Genomic DNA, 16,130 nt, shown 5'->3' with positions numbered 1-16,130 from the left:
TCTTATTAACAACGATGTTTAATATTTTATTATATTTTATTTAAGACCAATTATTAATTTTTATTTTCAATCTATATAACTTTTTATTAAACAACTGTTGCTTTGTAGATATTCACCCATTGATCTAAGGGCTCTTTTCACTTAACTGATCCTAATCAAGATTAAAAATAATTTAAAAGTTCGCAGAATCAAAATGCCATTGTACTCTTAGAGTACCGGGTATGATTAAATTGCAGTCTAGGTTACGTGATGTTTGTCAAAGGCAGAAGCGGCTTTGGCACCTCTGCTATCGCGTTCCAATCGTGCATGCATATGGGTTTGGGTTCGGGCTTAGTGTGGATAAGGGAATTACCTTACCATCCACTCCATCCGTATTCTTCCCATGGCGACAGCTCCGATCGCCGCCTTACCATTACCTTACCATCTCGCCATGACCGTTGCCATTTGGCTAAAATCTATCAGCATCACGAAGCGGACGCTGGGCTTCCAAAAACTTTGAATACTAATACCTGTTAGGGATGACCAGGCGCATCGGAATCGGCATCGACTAGGCTTTGGCTTAGCTTAGCCTAAGCGTCAACCTGTCCGCTATGCCGGCTATAGTTGCATGACAACATCTCCATCTCCATCCCCATCTTCATCTCCATATGGCCAAAGTCCCCCCCCACTAGTATAGGTTGTTACAATGACGGATTTTGACTCTTTGGCCCTAAAAGCACACCGGCGAAGGTGCAGTTTTTCAGCTCGGTTTTCAGTTTTCAATTTTTTTTCACCTACGAAATGTGCCAGTCGCGCGCTTGGGTCAAGATGGCTAAAACGGCGACTCAGATGGCTAAAACGGCTTAGACGTCTAAGACGGCGTGTGGATGCTGCTCACGCGCCGCTCTGCCCACGAACTGCACATGAATGGAAAAACTAATTGGCTACAGGCATTGAACTACTGAATGCTCTTTCTCTGAGCAATCAATTATGATGGCTTGATATTAATGATGGTTACATGATGCAACGATAACGCCCATGAAAAACTGGATCGTGATTCCCTTAGTTAAAGATTCCAGATATTATGTTGGCCTTGAGACCTAATGACCGAATAAAAACTGGGAAAAAGGTTAATGGATCTAATGGGTAACATTAACATTAGTTTAAAACGATAGTATTTATTGGTAAAAATAATATATATGTACGACTCGTTAATTTGCAATAAAAATAATCTCCAAAACTTAATTACGCTTCGAAATACATTAAAACTCATATTGTATATGTGTAAGAACCCAGCGATCCTATAACTTGTTTCCTCTGACAAACAAATTGAAATTTATTAAGATTTGATCACTTAACCTTTCACATTTTGAAACTTCACTTGAAAGCTGGTACTGTTTTGACTTTTTTTTTCGGTTTTGAATGCTTAGAAGATAAATCCTAATCTGAATTCCTTTTGTATATGTTCAGTGCTGTTCCCTACCCGTTTAGTGCTGCAAATAAATAAGTAAAACTTGCCAATAAATCGTACTACCCGAGTCCAGTTCAGTGTGCGTGTATAAAACCACGAGCGACGTAAAATAAACAACAAAATATATAAAGCTACTAGCATTGGTGCTTTTTTGTTGCTGTTTTATTTTACTTGCCGCGTCTTTGGATTTTTGAGGCAATATCCGAAACGATTTTTGTTAAATCATACGCCGTGTGTGTATATAAACGAAGACGAGTCTCTTTGGCGTTTAGTGCGGCAACGTCCACTTCGCCAGCTGCATCCCAGCGATTTTTCCCCAAGCCCGAACCCACAAGCCAGTGCCGTAAGTCCAAGTCCAGTGGCCAGGTCCAGTGATATTCTGAAAGATGGCCGATTGATTGGTCAATTTGTACCACTAAGAGCAATCAAGTGATTTTACGTGCGCCGTTCATTAAGGCCAACAAATGTGAATCGATTTAATGTACTGCATGTGAATGGTCACAAAGTGAACTCAGTGATTACTCAAGAACTTGTCTGAAAAGAATTCAAATTTGAAAGGAGTGGAATTTACATTTTATATCTTGGAACTCAACTCAAAAATAAAAAAATAATATAATTTTTATGGATTATCGTAAAACCACATTTAAAAAAAAACTATAAACTCTAGTAAAAATAAGTATGGTGAGCTTAAAAATAAAATTTAAATAAATTACAAGCCTCAAATTTATATAATTATTTATTTGTTCATGTAAAGACCTACGCAGTTTTAACCTTGTATTTACATTTAGCCGGTTGTCAAATATGGTGCTGAAAAAAAGTCGAAAGTGGAATGTCTGTGACGCAAATATTTATACCCTCCAAATCCAAAAAAAAAAATTACAAGTATGACAGAATCATATAACTGAAATAAAACAGCCCATCTTTCGGGTTAAACCCGATATAAAACGGATTATAAAATCTCATGGTTTCTAACTGCGTACATTTTTTATACTTGCACAAATGAGCTTCGGAGGAGATCAATTGATTTAAGCGTTTCGGGATTCTTAAATGCCATTCTTTTTGTAAATTAACTTACTCGTATTTAGCATTTCTTTGTAATCAATTAAACGAGAAACAAGTTTCCCAGATCCGGTGTTCGAATGCCATTTGCATTTCGTTGTTTTTATGTCAATATTGCTAACTGTATATTATTTAGCTAAGTACACCGAAATATAATTCGTAAAGTAAGAACGTGACATTTTTATAGCCTATTTTTGAGTTCAACAGCCAAACTGTTTGTTAAATAAACAAAAATATTGTTTGCACACAGTAATCTATGCAAAGTATCAATAAATACCCAATAAATTCCAGTATGCAACACAAAAATGTAAATTAGATTGCTTATAAGATGACTACTTTGAAAACGAGCGATCAGCTTACCAAATTGGCGCCTTTCCTTAATTGGCCATAAAACAAATCAAGACGTGACCATAACAGATAGCCACAATGCAAGATGGCAGCATTTCACCAATTTGTCGATGCATTTCAATCCAAATTATGAGAACCTGACATCCAATGTCGGTTAAATCAATCGCTGATTTCGACTATTGTCTATAGTATAATAAATATATATGCATATTGAAGCCCGTAGTCTAATCACCTGTTCGCCATGATTAATACCAAGTTATACGCCTATGCGAGGCGCTGAAATGTCAAAAGTTCAGGGTTAAGCCATCAATGTCCAAGTTGTTTTTATTAACGCTCAAACGTAAGCCAACACAATTGAATATTATTGTTTATGAACTGGGCACACACTCAGGATCCGCAGGCGAAACGCCTATTCTTACCATCTTCACGTTTCGACACCAAAATCGCCCAAATCAATAATGGCTTTTGAAAACTTTAATTGCCCAATTATAATTATTCGGCTTATAGATTTAGTAGAATGATGATGATGTACCTATAAATACACCTCCATATATTCTTAAGTTCGTATTTCCATCGAAATAACCGATTCAGGTGTTTGTCTAGCAAATTAAATAAATGACCTGACTATTAATCTTGGGTTGGCAAATAACTATATCGTGATAACCTGCGAACATAAAAATATGGTATACTTGAAAACAGGCAAAAAATATAATAAAATAAATGAGCAATTTTTTGACATAGTGAACCAATTTTTATCAAATTGGGCATAATTATGCAGTCATATAAAAAAACGTGCAAACTGAGATATCAGGCCAATGTTGTGAGCCAGCAAAAACCCGAAAAAATTAGGTCGCCAAAGATTAAGCCAACGGAAAGCAGGGAGCAAAAGAGATACCATATTAATCGTGTTGAATATGAATCGGATGTATGAATGGGCGGTGTTTCATCATAATCAACTGGACCTCTTGCCAAATTTGAGGTGTTTTTTTTACAAGCGAAACGCTGTTGTACATTTTATTTCAGGGAACTAAATAAAATTATAGAAAAGAAAGGGAAAATGGGAAGATCGATATAAAGAAGAATCAATAATGGGGGATCTTAATTAATTCAAGAGGCAGAACATGGATTTACCTGAAAGACCACAGCATTGAAGTGACGCAAGAACAAACAGAAGACTTCACACGCCAACTTATCCGTAATCAAATGGTACTTTTTACGTCTCGTTAGCCTAATGCTTGGAATAACCTAGACAAAAGGGGCCACAATGAAAAAGCACCTAATCATCCGGGGCTAACATCTCAACATCAATAGCAATAGCAACAGACATTCGGTAAAAACAAGAGAGCCATCAAATTGCAGAAGCCAATGCCACACAAAAGGCCCCAAATCGAAGCGCCTTTATCAACGGGGGCTAGGCAAATAGCCAAATGGGCACTCGTCACTATTTGTTTCTCTACTCCCTTCGTGCTTCGTGTGTGAGTGTTGAATTTATGGATTTTGAAATCAGCAGCATTTTTTCTTTTTCTTTTAAAGGTTAGTTGTATTATTTAAAAACCAAACCCGTTTTAGTGGCGGTGCAGCACCCTCCATTCGTCGGGCAAAAGAGGTCCGGCTGTTTAAATACTCGACAGGTTGCACTCAACCGTAATTAGCGATAAAGAAGATCTTACCTCATCTCACCTCAACGCTAGAGATCGGTTGACAAATTCATATCTTGATTTTCGGCGAATTTAACTTTCGTCACCTTTACGCTTTGATATATGGTTTTTTAGATCTCACCGAAATAGCCCTTCTTCGCTGATCTTCATCATGAGTCACCCAAAAGGAAGGTCGATATGGAGATTAAATTACTGCAAAAGTACCGAAATGCCCATAAATTAAAAAACAAATCAACAGTTAAATTTTTAAAATCGTAAACAGAAATATTATTGTGTTGTTTACTGTTTTACAGAATAAAGTTAAAATTAATGGGATGCTAAGATAAGAACTGGTGTGGGGAAAAAGGAAACTCAGTTAATGAAATAACATAAATTGTTTTTTGTTAATTTTAAACATTGTAAATTGTGTCAGCCTTTAAAATCTAATAGACTTTACTTTCAGTAAAATAGAATTTAACTGTATACATAAATACATTTTTTGGTTAACCACCAAATAAGCTATAAATTAAGCTGTCCAATTTACGAAATCGTAAACAGCTTCCAGTATACGCCATAAATAAGTTTTATAACTTTTCATTAACTCTATTTCAGAATAAAGCTTAAGACTTAAATTAAAGATGGTCAACATCGGCCACCTTTTCGTGTGGGCCTTGCTCTTGGTACGTAAACTGTGATACCCCTTCTAGAAATGACAAAATATATGATTATGGTTTTTCGTATAATGTCAAGGTCACTACATCGGCCACTGATCTGAGCGATGATGAGGCGCTCAATGATGTTTTAAGCGAACTCGACTTTGACGACTCTTCTCCGAGATTAACTCGCGACACATCTCTGTCAGCTAAACACATCGAAAAGATCGATGTGAAATGCGACCAAGGTAATGGTATGATGGTGGAGGTGGAGTTCTCCGAGGACTTCGAGGGAGTCATCTACAGTCAGGGATATTACAATGACCCCAAGTGCAAGTATGTATTTATTTCTATGATACCTTTGAACCTTATCCCTAATTGCTATCTTTAACTAGCTACGTAAAGGGTGACAGAGCAGGTAGAAGTTTCATATTCACAGTGCCATACGATGGATGCGGCAGCAAGCCCTCGTGCTCCGTATGCGCCTCAATCGAGAACATCCTGATTATACAGGATGACAGGGATATTCAAAATAGCTTCGATATTGCACGAAAAATCTCGTGCAGTCGGGGCGATGAACGTGAGAAGACTGTGTACTTCAAGCCATTTGTGGTGGACATGCTCGAGGTTATTTCGGTGGACACACCAAGTGGTCCTGTGGAATGCTGGATGGAGATCGGAACTGGTACTCCACCGAATATCAGACCCATTCAGGGCACTCTAACCCTCGGAACTGACATTACGTTCACCATAAACGTAAAGCACGCGGAACAGGCATGGGATATTAATATACTGCAATGTTATGCCTCAGATGACATGGACTTTGAGGCCAAAACCACGAAGAGATTGCAACTCTCGGACAAAAGGGGGTGCTCGATAAAGGAGAAAATATTTGGGGAGTGGCGAAAGTTTGCTGCGCCCTCTAGTCTGACATCCACTTACTATAACACACTGAAGGCCTTCAGATTCCCCGACCGATCCCAGGTGTATCTGAAATGTGATATTGAACTCTGCAATGGAGCATGCAAAAGGGACTACACTTGCGGTGTTGAGAGGTCAGGACCTTGTCCCGAGGGATCAACTGACCCCCAGTGTCTGCAGGATCATCTGATTTCACCCAAGCCTCGCTGCTATCCGGGCTCCAGAGAACCAGGCTGTCCAACGCCAACCTCCCTGCCACCGACAACAATCAGGATTCCAATAGCCTCAACATTCACACCAAGGCCTCGTTGCTACCCTGGATCCAACGATCCAAGTTGTCCGCAAACCACACAGACAACATCCCAGCCAAGTTGTCCTTTGGGCTCAACTGATCCCCGTTGTCGTGGGCCACCGGCAACCATAAAGCCAAGGTGCTATCCAGGATCAAATGATCCGGCATGTCAACCAGCTACCTATCTACCGCCAACAACAAGAAGGACTCCAGCCAAACCACGTTGTTATCCTGGTTCGACTGATCCGGACTGTCAACCGGCAACTAGAGCACCTGCTACCACATTGAAGCCCAGATGTTATCCAGGATCTGATGATCCTGAATGTCTGCCGGCAACTTATCTCCCGCCAAGGAGACCTCCGCCTCCTACGACAAGCCCACGTTGTTATCCAGGCTCAACCGATTTAGACTGCCAACCCAGAACCAGACCGACCGTCACTACATCGCTGCCAAGATGTTATCCTGGATCAACCGATCCAGAGTGCAGACCCAAAACCAGACCGACGGTTACTACATCCCTGCCAAGATGTTATCCTGGATCAACCGATCCAGACTGCCAACCAAAAACCAGACCGACGGTTACTACATCCCTGCCAAGATGTTATCCTGGATCAACCGATCCAGACTGCCAGTCCAAAACCAGACCGACCGTTACTACATCGCTGCCAAGATGTTATCCTGGATCAACCGATCCAGAATGTCAACCGGCTACCTACCTTCCTCCGACCACAAGGAGAACTCCAGTTCCAACCACCAGAGCCCCAATAACCACATCCAGACCTAATTGCTATCCAGGCTCAACGGATAGCCGCTGCCCACAGAAACCCCGAACCACTCCAAGACCAAGATGCTATCCTGGATCACCAGATCCAACCTGTCAACCTGCCACGCGTGTAACTCAGCAACCACCAACAACTCAACAGCCGAAGTGCTATCCCGGCTCATCAGATCCTGAATGCCTGAACTGTTTCCCCGGCTCGCCAGATCCAAGATGTCCCAAGGTTCCAACCACCAAGAAAGCAGGATGCTTCGATGGTTCGGATGATCCGAGATGTCAGCCGGCAACCTATTTACCTCCTTCATCTCGTCGTCCCCCCACAATTGCTCCGAAGCCCAGATGCTATCCAGGATCAACAGACCCCAGTTGCCCGCAGCCAACTACAATAAGGACACCCGTAACCACTTCCAAGCCTAGGTGTTATATAGGTTCAACAGATCCCAGTTGTCCACAGCCTACTCAACCAACCACAATAAGGATACCAGTAACTACTGCCAAGCCTAGGTGTTATCCGGGATCTAGTGACCCAGAATGTCAGCCAGCAACTTACTCGCCTCCAACGACTAGGAGGCCTGTAACCACATCCAAGCCAAATTGTTATCCTGGCTCAACAGACAGGCGCTGCCCACAGGAACCAGTGACGACACCAAAGCCTAGATGTTACCCTGGATCGCCCAATCCCGAATGTCAGCCCGCTACTTATCTGCCTCCAACGGAACGAACGACTTCCAAGCCTAGGTGCTATCCAGGATCAAATGATCCTGATTGTCAACCAGCTACGTTCACGCCTCCGACAACTCGAAGGCCGATAACTACGTCTAAGCCCAACTGTTATCCAGGCTCCACGGATAGTCGCTGTCCACAGAAACCACCAACGACTCCGAAACCAAGATGTTATCCGGGATCAACAGATCCTATTTGTCAACCAGCTACCTACCTTCCTCCGTCGACAGCGAGAACAACAGTTCCTACAACCAAGCCAAGGTGCTATCCAGGTTCAAGTGACCCCTCTTGCCAGCCCCCAACGACAAGGACGCCAATCACTACATCAAAACCAAATTGCTATCCAGGCTCCACCGATAGTCGTTGTCCTCAGAAACCACCTACAACACCGCAGCCAAAGTGCTACCCTGGGTCAACCGATCTGGAGTGTCTTAACTGTTATCCTGGTTCTCCAGATCCAAGATGTCCGAAAGTCCCAACCACCAAGAAAGCGGGATGCTTTGATGGTTCAGATGATCCTAAGTGCCAGCCTGCTACTTACTTGCCGCCGACCACTAATCGAACTCCCACAATTGCACCCAAGCCAAGGTGCTTCCCGGGCTCAACGGATCCACGATGCCCGCAAGTAACGCAGCCAACGACAAGAAGACCAATTTCGACAGCGAAACCACGATGTTATCCAGGATCTAACGATCCATCATGTCAGCCAGCTACATATTCGCCTCCTACCACAAGAACTCCTGTGACAACATCCAAGCCAAGATGTTATCCAGGCTCGCAGGAACCCGAATGCCTACCTGCAACAAGGCTACCAATTACCACATCCAAGCCAAGATGCTTCCCAGGATCATCAGATCCCGACTGTCAGCCAGCCACTTACCTGCCACCAACATCTGTTAGAACCACAATTCCAACAGTTCCGACGACCAGAAGGCCTGTAACTACGTCCAAGCCAAATTGTTATCCCGGTTCAACAGACAGACGCTGTCCAAAGGAACCACTGCCAACACCCAAACCTAGATGTTACCCTGGATCACCAAATCCCGAGTGTCAACCTGCCACTTATCTTCCTCCCACAACACGAGTCCCCATTACTACGGCTAAGCCGAGATGTTACCCGGGCTCAAACGATCCTGATTGTTTGCCTCCGACAACCAGAGTACCTGTGACTACACCAAAGCCTAATTGTTATCCAGGCTCTACCGATAGACGCTGTCCTCAGAAACCACCTACTACTTCGCAGCCAAAGTGTTATCCCGGCTCATCAGATCCGGAGTGTCTTAATTGTTTCCCGGGCTCGCCAGATCCAAGATGTCCCAAGGTTCCAACCACCAAGAAACCAGGATGTTTCGATGGTTCAGATGATCCAAGATGTCAGCCGGCCACCTACCTACCTCCTTCTTCTCGTCGGCCGCCCACAATCGCTCCTAAGCCCAGATGTTATCCAGGATCAACAGATCCCAGTTGTCCGCAACCAACTACTGTTCGACCACCTATAACTACGTCTAGGCCTAGGTGTTATCCAGGATCTAGTGATCCAGAATGTCAGCCAGCAACATACTCTCCTCCGACGACTAGGAGGCCTGTAACCACATCCAAGCCCAATTGTTATCCTGGCTCAACAGATAGGCGGTGCCCACAGGAACCAGTGACGACACAAAAGCCCAGATGTTTCCCTGGCTCACCCAACCCTGAATGTCAGCCTGCCACTTACCTCCCACCGACAACAGTTAGAACGACGGTTCCTACAGTTAGGCCCAGGTGCTACCCAGGCTCCAACGATCCCGATTGTCAGCCAGCTCCAACAACAAGAACGCCGATAACTACATCGAAGCCAGTTTGTTATCTAGGATCAACGGATAGTCGTTGCCCCCAGAAACCGCCAACGACCCAAAAACCAAGATGCTACCCCGGGTCTACAGATCCTGAATGCCAGCCTGCCACCTATCTTCCTCCAACAACTTCGAGGCCAACTATCCCTACAACTAAGCCAAGATGTTATCCTGGATCAACCGATCCCTATTGCCAACCGAAAACGTATTCCCCACCGACATCAAGGCCAGTGATAACTACATCGAAGCCCAGATGTTATCCAGGCTCTTCACATCCCGATTGTCAGCCAGCTACTTATCTTCCACCTACAACCCGACAAACAACGATTCCAACTTCGAAGCCAAGGTGCTATCCGGGATCCAGAGACCCAGAATGTCAGCCAGCTACTTACTCGCCTCCGACAACAAGAATACCTGTGACTACATCAAAGCCAAATTGTTATCCAGGCTCCACCGATAGTCGCTGTCCCCAGAAACCTACTACTCCGCAGCCAAGATGTATTCCCGGCTCATCTGATCCAGAGTGTTTGAATTGTTTCCCCGGCTCGCCAGATCCAAGATGTCCCAAGGTTCCAACCACGAAGAAGCCAGGCTGCTTTGATGGCTCTGATGATCCGAGATGTCAGCCGGCCACCTACCTACCTCCTTCATCTCGTCAACCCCCCACAATCGCTCCTAAGCCCAGATGTTATCCGGGATCAACAGATCCAAGTTGTCCGCAACCAACCACAATTCGGACTCCCATAACTACGTCTAGGCCTAGATGCTACCCGGGATCTAGTGACCCCGAATGTCAAACAGCAACTTATACGCCACCGACTTCAAGATCACAAATCACTACTTTGAAGCCTAGGTGTTATCCTGGGTCAAAGGATCCAGAATGTCTGCCAGCAACTTACGCGCCTCCTACTACAAGGATTCCTGTGACAACTTCTAAGCCAAATTGTTATCCTGGCTCGACAGATAGGCGCTGCCCACAGGAACCAGTTACGACTCCTAGATCCAGATGTTACCCTGGCTCACCGGACCCCGATTGTCAGCCCGCTACTTACCTGCCACCTACAACCGCACGCACAACGATTCCTACAAACAGACCAAGGTGTTATCCAGGTTCCAGTGACCCTACTTGTCAACCAGCTACATACTCGCCCCCAACCACTCGAACGCCTATAACTACGTCGAAGCCTAATTGTTATCCTGGATCAACAGATAGTCGGTGCCCACAAACGACTCCCAAGCCAAGATGTTTCCCGGGATCTACAGATCCGAATTGTCAGCCTGCAACATATCTTCCACCAACCACCGCAAGACCAACTATCCCCACAACCAAACCAAGGTGTTATCCTGGATCTAGCGATCCATATTGCCAGCCACCAACTTCATTGCCCACGACCATCAGAACTCCAGTTACCACATCCAAGCCAAATTGTTATCCAGGCTCCACCGATAGTCGTTGTCCCCAAAAACCTCCAACTACTCAGGAGCCAAGGTGCTATCCGGGCTCATCAGATCCTGAGTGCCTGAATTGTTATCCTGGCTCCCCTGATCCCAGATGTCCAAAGGTGCCGACGACAAGGAAGGCTGGATGTTATGAAGGCTCAGATGATCCAAGATGTCAGCCTGCCACTTACTTGCCGCCATCAACTTATCGTCCACCCACAAGTGCCCCAAGGCCAAATTGCTATCCAGGATCAACAGATCCAAGGTGTCCGCAAGCAACGCAGCGAACAACTATAAGAACTCCAATTACCACACCGAGATGTTACCCGGGATCTCCTGATCCTGACTGTCAACCTTCAACCAGAGCCCCTGTAACCACATTAAGGCCGAGATGTTATCCTGGCTCTAATGATCCAGAATGTCAACCAGCTACCTACTCTCCTCCTACTACAAGAACTCCTGTGACCACTTCCAAGCCCAACTGTTATCCAGGATCGACAGATAGACGATGCCCACAGGAACCAGTGACGACTCAAAAACCAAGATGTTATCCAGGCTCTCCCAATCCTGAATGCCAGCCTGCCACTTACCTCCCACCTGCAACTGTACGCACTACGATTCCTACGACTAGGCCAAGGTGTTATCCGGGCTCTAACGATCCCGATTGCCAACCTGCGACATACTCGCCTCCAACAACAAGAACTCCTATCACCACACCCAAGCCACGTTGCTATCCGGGCTCAAATGATCCTTCTTGCCAGCCCTCTACTTATGTTCCGCCAACAACGGCCAGCAGGTGTTACCCGGGCTCCAGCGATCCTGAGTGTCAGCCTGCTACATATGCTCCTCCCACGACAAGAACTCCCATTACTACTTCCAAGCCCAACTGTTATCCGGGCTCTACGGATAGTCGTTGTCCACAGACGACACCTAGACCGAGTTGCTATCCCGGCTCATCGGATCCCGAGTGTCTGCTGGTGACAACTGTCAGAACGCCGATTGCTGGAACCACACCAGTTTACTGCTATCCTGGATCCATCGATCCTCGCTGCCCTGATTCCGGATACAGGGGCACAAGCCGCATTCCTGCCACATATCTGCCGCCCCTGAGTGATCCGGGCTACGATAGGACCATTCGAAACGCAAAGAGCCTGTTCTTCAGTGAAATCAATCACTTGGCCTTCACCGATAACAATGTCTTCGAGCTGGACGACGAGGAGAGCGAGCCCTCGAGGGTGAAGCGCGAGTTGAAGTTCGACGAGGAGGACCTCTTGTCGAAGAGAATCATGAAGCGCGAGTTTAACGAGCGACCTTCAGAGCAAGAAGTGATTTCCCTGACCCTCGGAGTAAGAACTGGCATCAGTGTAAAATAGTCGTTGAAGGTCTAGTAGATGTTAAGCATAACAATATTATATCATCATACACCGATATGTATTTACCTAGAATGATATTCATTAAATATAAACTATGTACAAATGTAAACTATGGATAGTCTTTTGAATGCGGGTTTGGCCCTACCCATTTTCAGTTATTTCAGTTTACACCAAGTCGATTGTACTTTAATAATTTAATTAAATATTTTTTAGTAATTATTTTAGAACAAACGCTTGAGCCAATTAAAGTAGGTGATCTTAAGACTCGGGATAGCGGCAATAGGAATTGCTTTCGATGGACTCGTGCGGAATCCACTCCTCGTATAGGGGCAATCGGTTCTTCAGAGTCTCGATCTCCCGCAGAATCCTCATCACATTGCCGCCAACCAGCTTCTTAATGGCTGCATTGCCCCACACCCTATCCCTAGCCAATTCGGCCAGTAGAAGGGCATAGCTTTTCGGAGCTCCACCTAGTCCAATGTGATCCACGCCGGCCACTTTGCGAACATAGTTTATGGCAGTGATGGCCTCTCGAACACCCAGTGTCCGATCCCCACATCGCTCCAGGTTGAGTAATATTACCCCACCATTTTCCGGCAAAAGGCTGTAAAATTGATCCTTTGGTATGAAGTCCTAAAAAGGTATTTTGTTAATAGTTGCTCACCTGAGAACATGATCGGGAATGGAAGCTGTGCTGCTACTATTGCACATGGAGAGTGGTGTCGCGTTTGTGAGTAAAACGGGCGCCTTGGCGGTTTTTAAGACGGCCAGCATAGCAGCCTCACTGAGCATCGAAATCTCCACCAGCATTCCCAGGCGATTCATCTCGAAGAGCATTGTCTGAAAAACATTTCGATTAACAAACATTTCACTTTAAGAATGTGATCTATTTAAATCAGCTTTCTATTGCAGCAATCTTTGCCGCACAGTAGGCAACAGAGATCTACCCACCTGTCCGAATTCGTTGAAGGAATTCGTAACGTTCTCCTCGACGAGATATTCCGGCCTTCGTATAGCGGCCGCAGCCCAAGGAGTGGTGCACTCCTGGCTCGTAATGGATACAAATCGAGCTCCCAACAGGTAGATGGAGCGCAAGACGGCCGTGCTGGTGCCCAGGGCATGGCCCCCACTTATTCCCATGAGAACGGCCACCTCACCACGGATGTGAGTCTGTTCCATTTCATCCGCTGACTCCACAATGTGCATGGAATCCGCGGAAGCAGTTATACGCCTGGCCTTGTCGATCCCCTCCAGAGTGAGCTGCACTGCATCCAGATACTGGGCTCCACATGGCACGGCAATGGGCCAGAGGACAGCGCCAATGTGATTCTGTCGCACCTCAAAGAGATTGCTGCTGTTCAGGTTCATGGTGCTCGGCGGCTTCCAGGAACCCTCGATCAGAGGCGATTCAGTAAGCAGGCGGCGGATGAAGGCCAGACGAGCCTCCAGGAGCGATGAGGAGCGCAGTTGAAGGGCCAGCGGAATGCCTCCGGCCATGGCGATGCACACAAGCACCAGACCTACGCCCAGCAGAATCTTACGTCCTCGCGATCGTTCCGGTCGTTCGCCCGACGATTCGCTGCACGAGTCCTTCTTGGAACTGTATGTGGGGATTCCTCCGTTGGAGCACCTTATCTTCTCATTCCCACCTCCAAACTTGGTTATCTCCGCGGGCAGTTCGATGTCCGCTATCTCCGTGAACACAAAGCATTGCTGTTTGCAGTGCGGCTGATGTTGGTGCAGAGGATGGACCTCCAGAAATTCGCGACTCGGTACGGGATTCATTTCATCGCTTGGAGTACGACGTGATTTTCCAGTTATTTTCCCAGTGGAGGCTTCCTGTTGTCGATTTCGATTTAATTCAACAAGCTTGCACCGCGACGAAAGCTCGAAACTGGGATACTATCGATTTTTAACACATCCCTGCCCGTCCCGTCACCTGGTCACAATGTTCATTCAAGGACATGCGCGCTAAACCATAACTTGTATTAGTATGACAGCATCCCAAACCGAGCGGGATTATAATTATTTTAAAAAACCAAGTACAATCAATGTTTATAATTCTCTGATAGAATAGCTCGGCTTAACAAAGATTTTAGGCATTTGCTGAAAATGTAGCCCGTACTAACAATGTAAATCTATTTATAAACTAATTTCTAGTTTAATGGTAACCGAAATATTTTTGAAATTTAGAATATGAAAATATAACGGTCCCAAATATCTTATCGATGAATTAGAATAAATTTGGATATTGCAAGAAAGACCAACTTACTTTTCGAAAAGGCTTTATATTTAAATAGATATTCTACTACTTTTTATGGGCTTCTATAACGATTTTCATCAGCTTGTGTGGCGGCAAGGATTCCAGGAGGCACAGCAGCTGGATCTGATTGGTGATGCAGTTTGAGCTCAGGGCGATTTGCACGGCTTGGGCAAATCGCTCCATACACTTCTGATAGGCAGCATCCGTGTCGGGATCCGTTTTAGATTCCCCCAGCCGTGCACAGTAGCTCTGCAGAGACTTCACGATCTGCATAAGATCCTGGCTGGGCAGAGCGGTCGATTCTCCACTGCTAACAAGTTGCTGCAGGGCACGCAGGAGGGAGAGATGCAGATTGCTGTAGGCCTGCCGGTTGGAGACCAGAGGAGCCAGGACCACCCAGCGCAGGAGTCCCGCTAAAGGAGTGGCAAAAGGCATAGCTATAGCGCCGGCGGGCAGGACCAAAGGCTGCTGCGATGCTTGACACAGCGTTGGATTCTCCGTCATCCATTCGGTTATGGTGTCCAGTAGTGCATCTGGCGGGGGATTCAGGGTCTGCGAACGCTGCTCATTGAGATACAGATCTGCCACGGCGACCATAAAGTTGGCCGCAAAGTGCGGACCCACCATGGGCAGCTGCTTCAGTTGCTCTGGCGTTTTCCGGGAGTACGAGATGAAGTCGCTGACTATATTCTGGGCCACCTCCAGGCTGAGTGGCGTCTTGCAGCCCACCTGTTGCATCCACGTGCCGGCTGAGGAGAGCAGTGGGGCCACGGATCCGGAAACGGCTGTGCTGATCAGCCGGGACAGCAGCTTGGATCGTTGTGGGGTCAGGTGGCTCCCGAATAGCGACAGGAATATGGCGTTGCGGGTGGCGTCCCTTCCTGGCCGCGAGAAGTACTCAATCAGCGCTATGATCAGCTGGAACTCCTGGAAGAGATTCATCTGACTAATGGGTAGCGCCTGCGACTTTCGCACATCGCCGTCCTTGCCGGTTCTCTCTAGGAATATGTACTCCGATATGATTTGCATCACCATGTTCTGCTTGTTCCGGCTGGCGATCAATGTTTCTGGAATTGTTGGTTTACAAATATATGAAGTGTGGAGGAATTAAACCAAAAATGAAAGCCTTACCAAGTCGAGTAAGTGCCTCCACCGCACATGTGGGATAGTTTTCCAGCTTCATGTCGCCCTTTCTCAGCAAGGACTTATTGCTGTCCACCGACATAGACATCTTAAGATCCAGTACCTTATTTTATAAAACAATCCGTGATCTTTGAAATATGTAAAATGAAAACAAACCATTAAAACGTAGTGGTGGGATATATTTCGATTGGCAGTTCGATAGTTTTTTCTAAAAACTG

At 45.7% G+C, this 16,130-nt stretch overlaps 3 protein-coding genes and 1 long non-coding RNA gene across 13 annotated transcripts; 1 reads left to right on the top strand and 3 right to left on the bottom strand.

The window, feature by feature from the left end:
- Positions 1–1,576: 1,576 nt before the first annotated feature.
- On the bottom strand, positions 1,577–2,708 carry LOC136116984 (uncharacterized). 10 transcript variants are annotated; one of them, XR_011604147.1, is made up of 3 exons: positions 2,526–2,691; positions 1,890–1,984; positions 1,577–1,829 (listed from the first exon to the last, which is right to left on the bottom strand). It is a non-coding gene; the product is annotated as an uncharacterized lncRNA (long non-coding RNA). The 10 variants fall into 10 exon arrangements; XR_011604146.1 differs by lacking the exon at positions 2,526–2,691 and adding an exon at positions 2,331–2,491; XR_010654142.2 differs by lacking the exon at positions 2,526–2,691 and adding an exon at positions 2,211–2,321.
- On the top strand, positions 1,646–12,615 carry zye. The gene is made up of 4 exons (XM_036814962.3): positions 1,646–1,793; positions 5,107–5,174; positions 5,245–5,483; positions 5,543–12,615. The coding sequence occupies exons 2-4, from the start codon at positions 5,133–5,135 to the stop codon at positions 12,504–12,506; spliced, it is 7,245 nt and encodes a 2,414-aa protein (XP_036670857.3). The 5' UTR covers positions 1,646–1,793; positions 5,107–5,132; the 3' UTR covers positions 12,507–12,615.
- A 70-nt stretch (positions 12,616–12,685) lies between these two features.
- On the bottom strand, positions 12,686–14,560 carry LOC108005795 (dipeptidase 2). Its single transcript, XM_017069124.4, has 3 exons — positions 13,458–14,560; positions 13,171–13,346; positions 12,686–13,110 (listed from the first exon to the last, which is right to left on the bottom strand). The coding sequence occupies exons 1-3, from the start codon at positions 14,289–14,291 to the stop codon at positions 12,765–12,767; spliced, it is 1,356 nt and encodes a 451-aa protein (XP_016924613.3). The 5' UTR covers positions 14,292–14,560; the 3' UTR covers positions 12,686–12,764.
- A 214-nt stretch (positions 14,561–14,774) lies between these two features.
- LOC108005798 (integrator complex subunit 15) lies at positions 14,775–16,094 on the bottom strand. Its single transcript, XM_017069128.4, has 2 exons — positions 15,901–16,094; positions 14,775–15,836 (listed from the first exon to the last, which is right to left on the bottom strand). Exons 1-2 carry the CDS (start codon positions 15,998–16,000, stop codon positions 14,815–14,817), a joined length of 1,122 nt encoding a protein of 373 aa, XP_016924617.3. The 5' UTR covers positions 16,001–16,094; the 3' UTR covers positions 14,775–14,814.
- Between the last annotated feature and the right edge of the window lie 36 nt (positions 16,095–16,130).

The sequence above is a fragment of the Drosophila suzukii genome, chromosome 3 (genome assembly GCF_043229965.1).
Source record: "Drosophila suzukii chromosome 3, CBGP_Dsuzu_IsoJpt1.0, whole genome shotgun sequence".
NCBI classification, from domain to species: Eukaryota; Metazoa; Arthropoda; class Insecta; order Diptera; family Drosophilidae; genus Drosophila; species Drosophila suzukii.
This window is presented reverse-complemented; position numbering and strand designations above follow the sequence as displayed.

Coding starts and splice junctions, on each gene's coding strand:
- zye (XM_036814962.3), top strand. CDS start 5,133: ATGGTCAACATCGGCCACCTTTTCGTGTGGGCCTTGCTCTTG. Junction 5,175..5,244: donor TCGTGTGGGCCTTGCTCTTG/GTACGTAAACTG, acceptor TATAATGTCAAG/GTCACTACATCGGCCACTGA. Junction 5,484..5,542: donor TACAATGACCCCAAGTGCAA/GTATGTATTTAT, acceptor ATCTTTAACTAG/CTACGTAAAGGGTGACAGAG.
- LOC108005798 (XM_017069128.4), bottom strand. CDS start 16,000: ATGTCTATGTCGGTGGACAGCAATAAGTCCTTGCTGAGAAAGGGCGAC. Junction 15,837..15,900: donor GGAGGCACTTACTCGACTTG/GTAAGGCTTTCA, acceptor CAACAATTCCAG/AAACATTGATCGCCAGCCGG.
- LOC108005795 (XM_017069124.4), bottom strand. CDS start 14,291: ATGAATCCCGTACCGAGTCGCGAATTTCTGGAGGTCCATCCTCTGCAC. Junction 13,347..13,457: donor CCTTCAACGAATTCGGACAG/GTGGGTAGATCT, acceptor AATGTTTTTCAG/ACAATGCTCTTCGAGATGAA. Junction 13,111..13,170: donor ATTCCCGATCATGTTCTCAG/GTGAGCAACTAT, acceptor TCAATTTTACAG/CCTTTTGCCGGAAAATGGTG.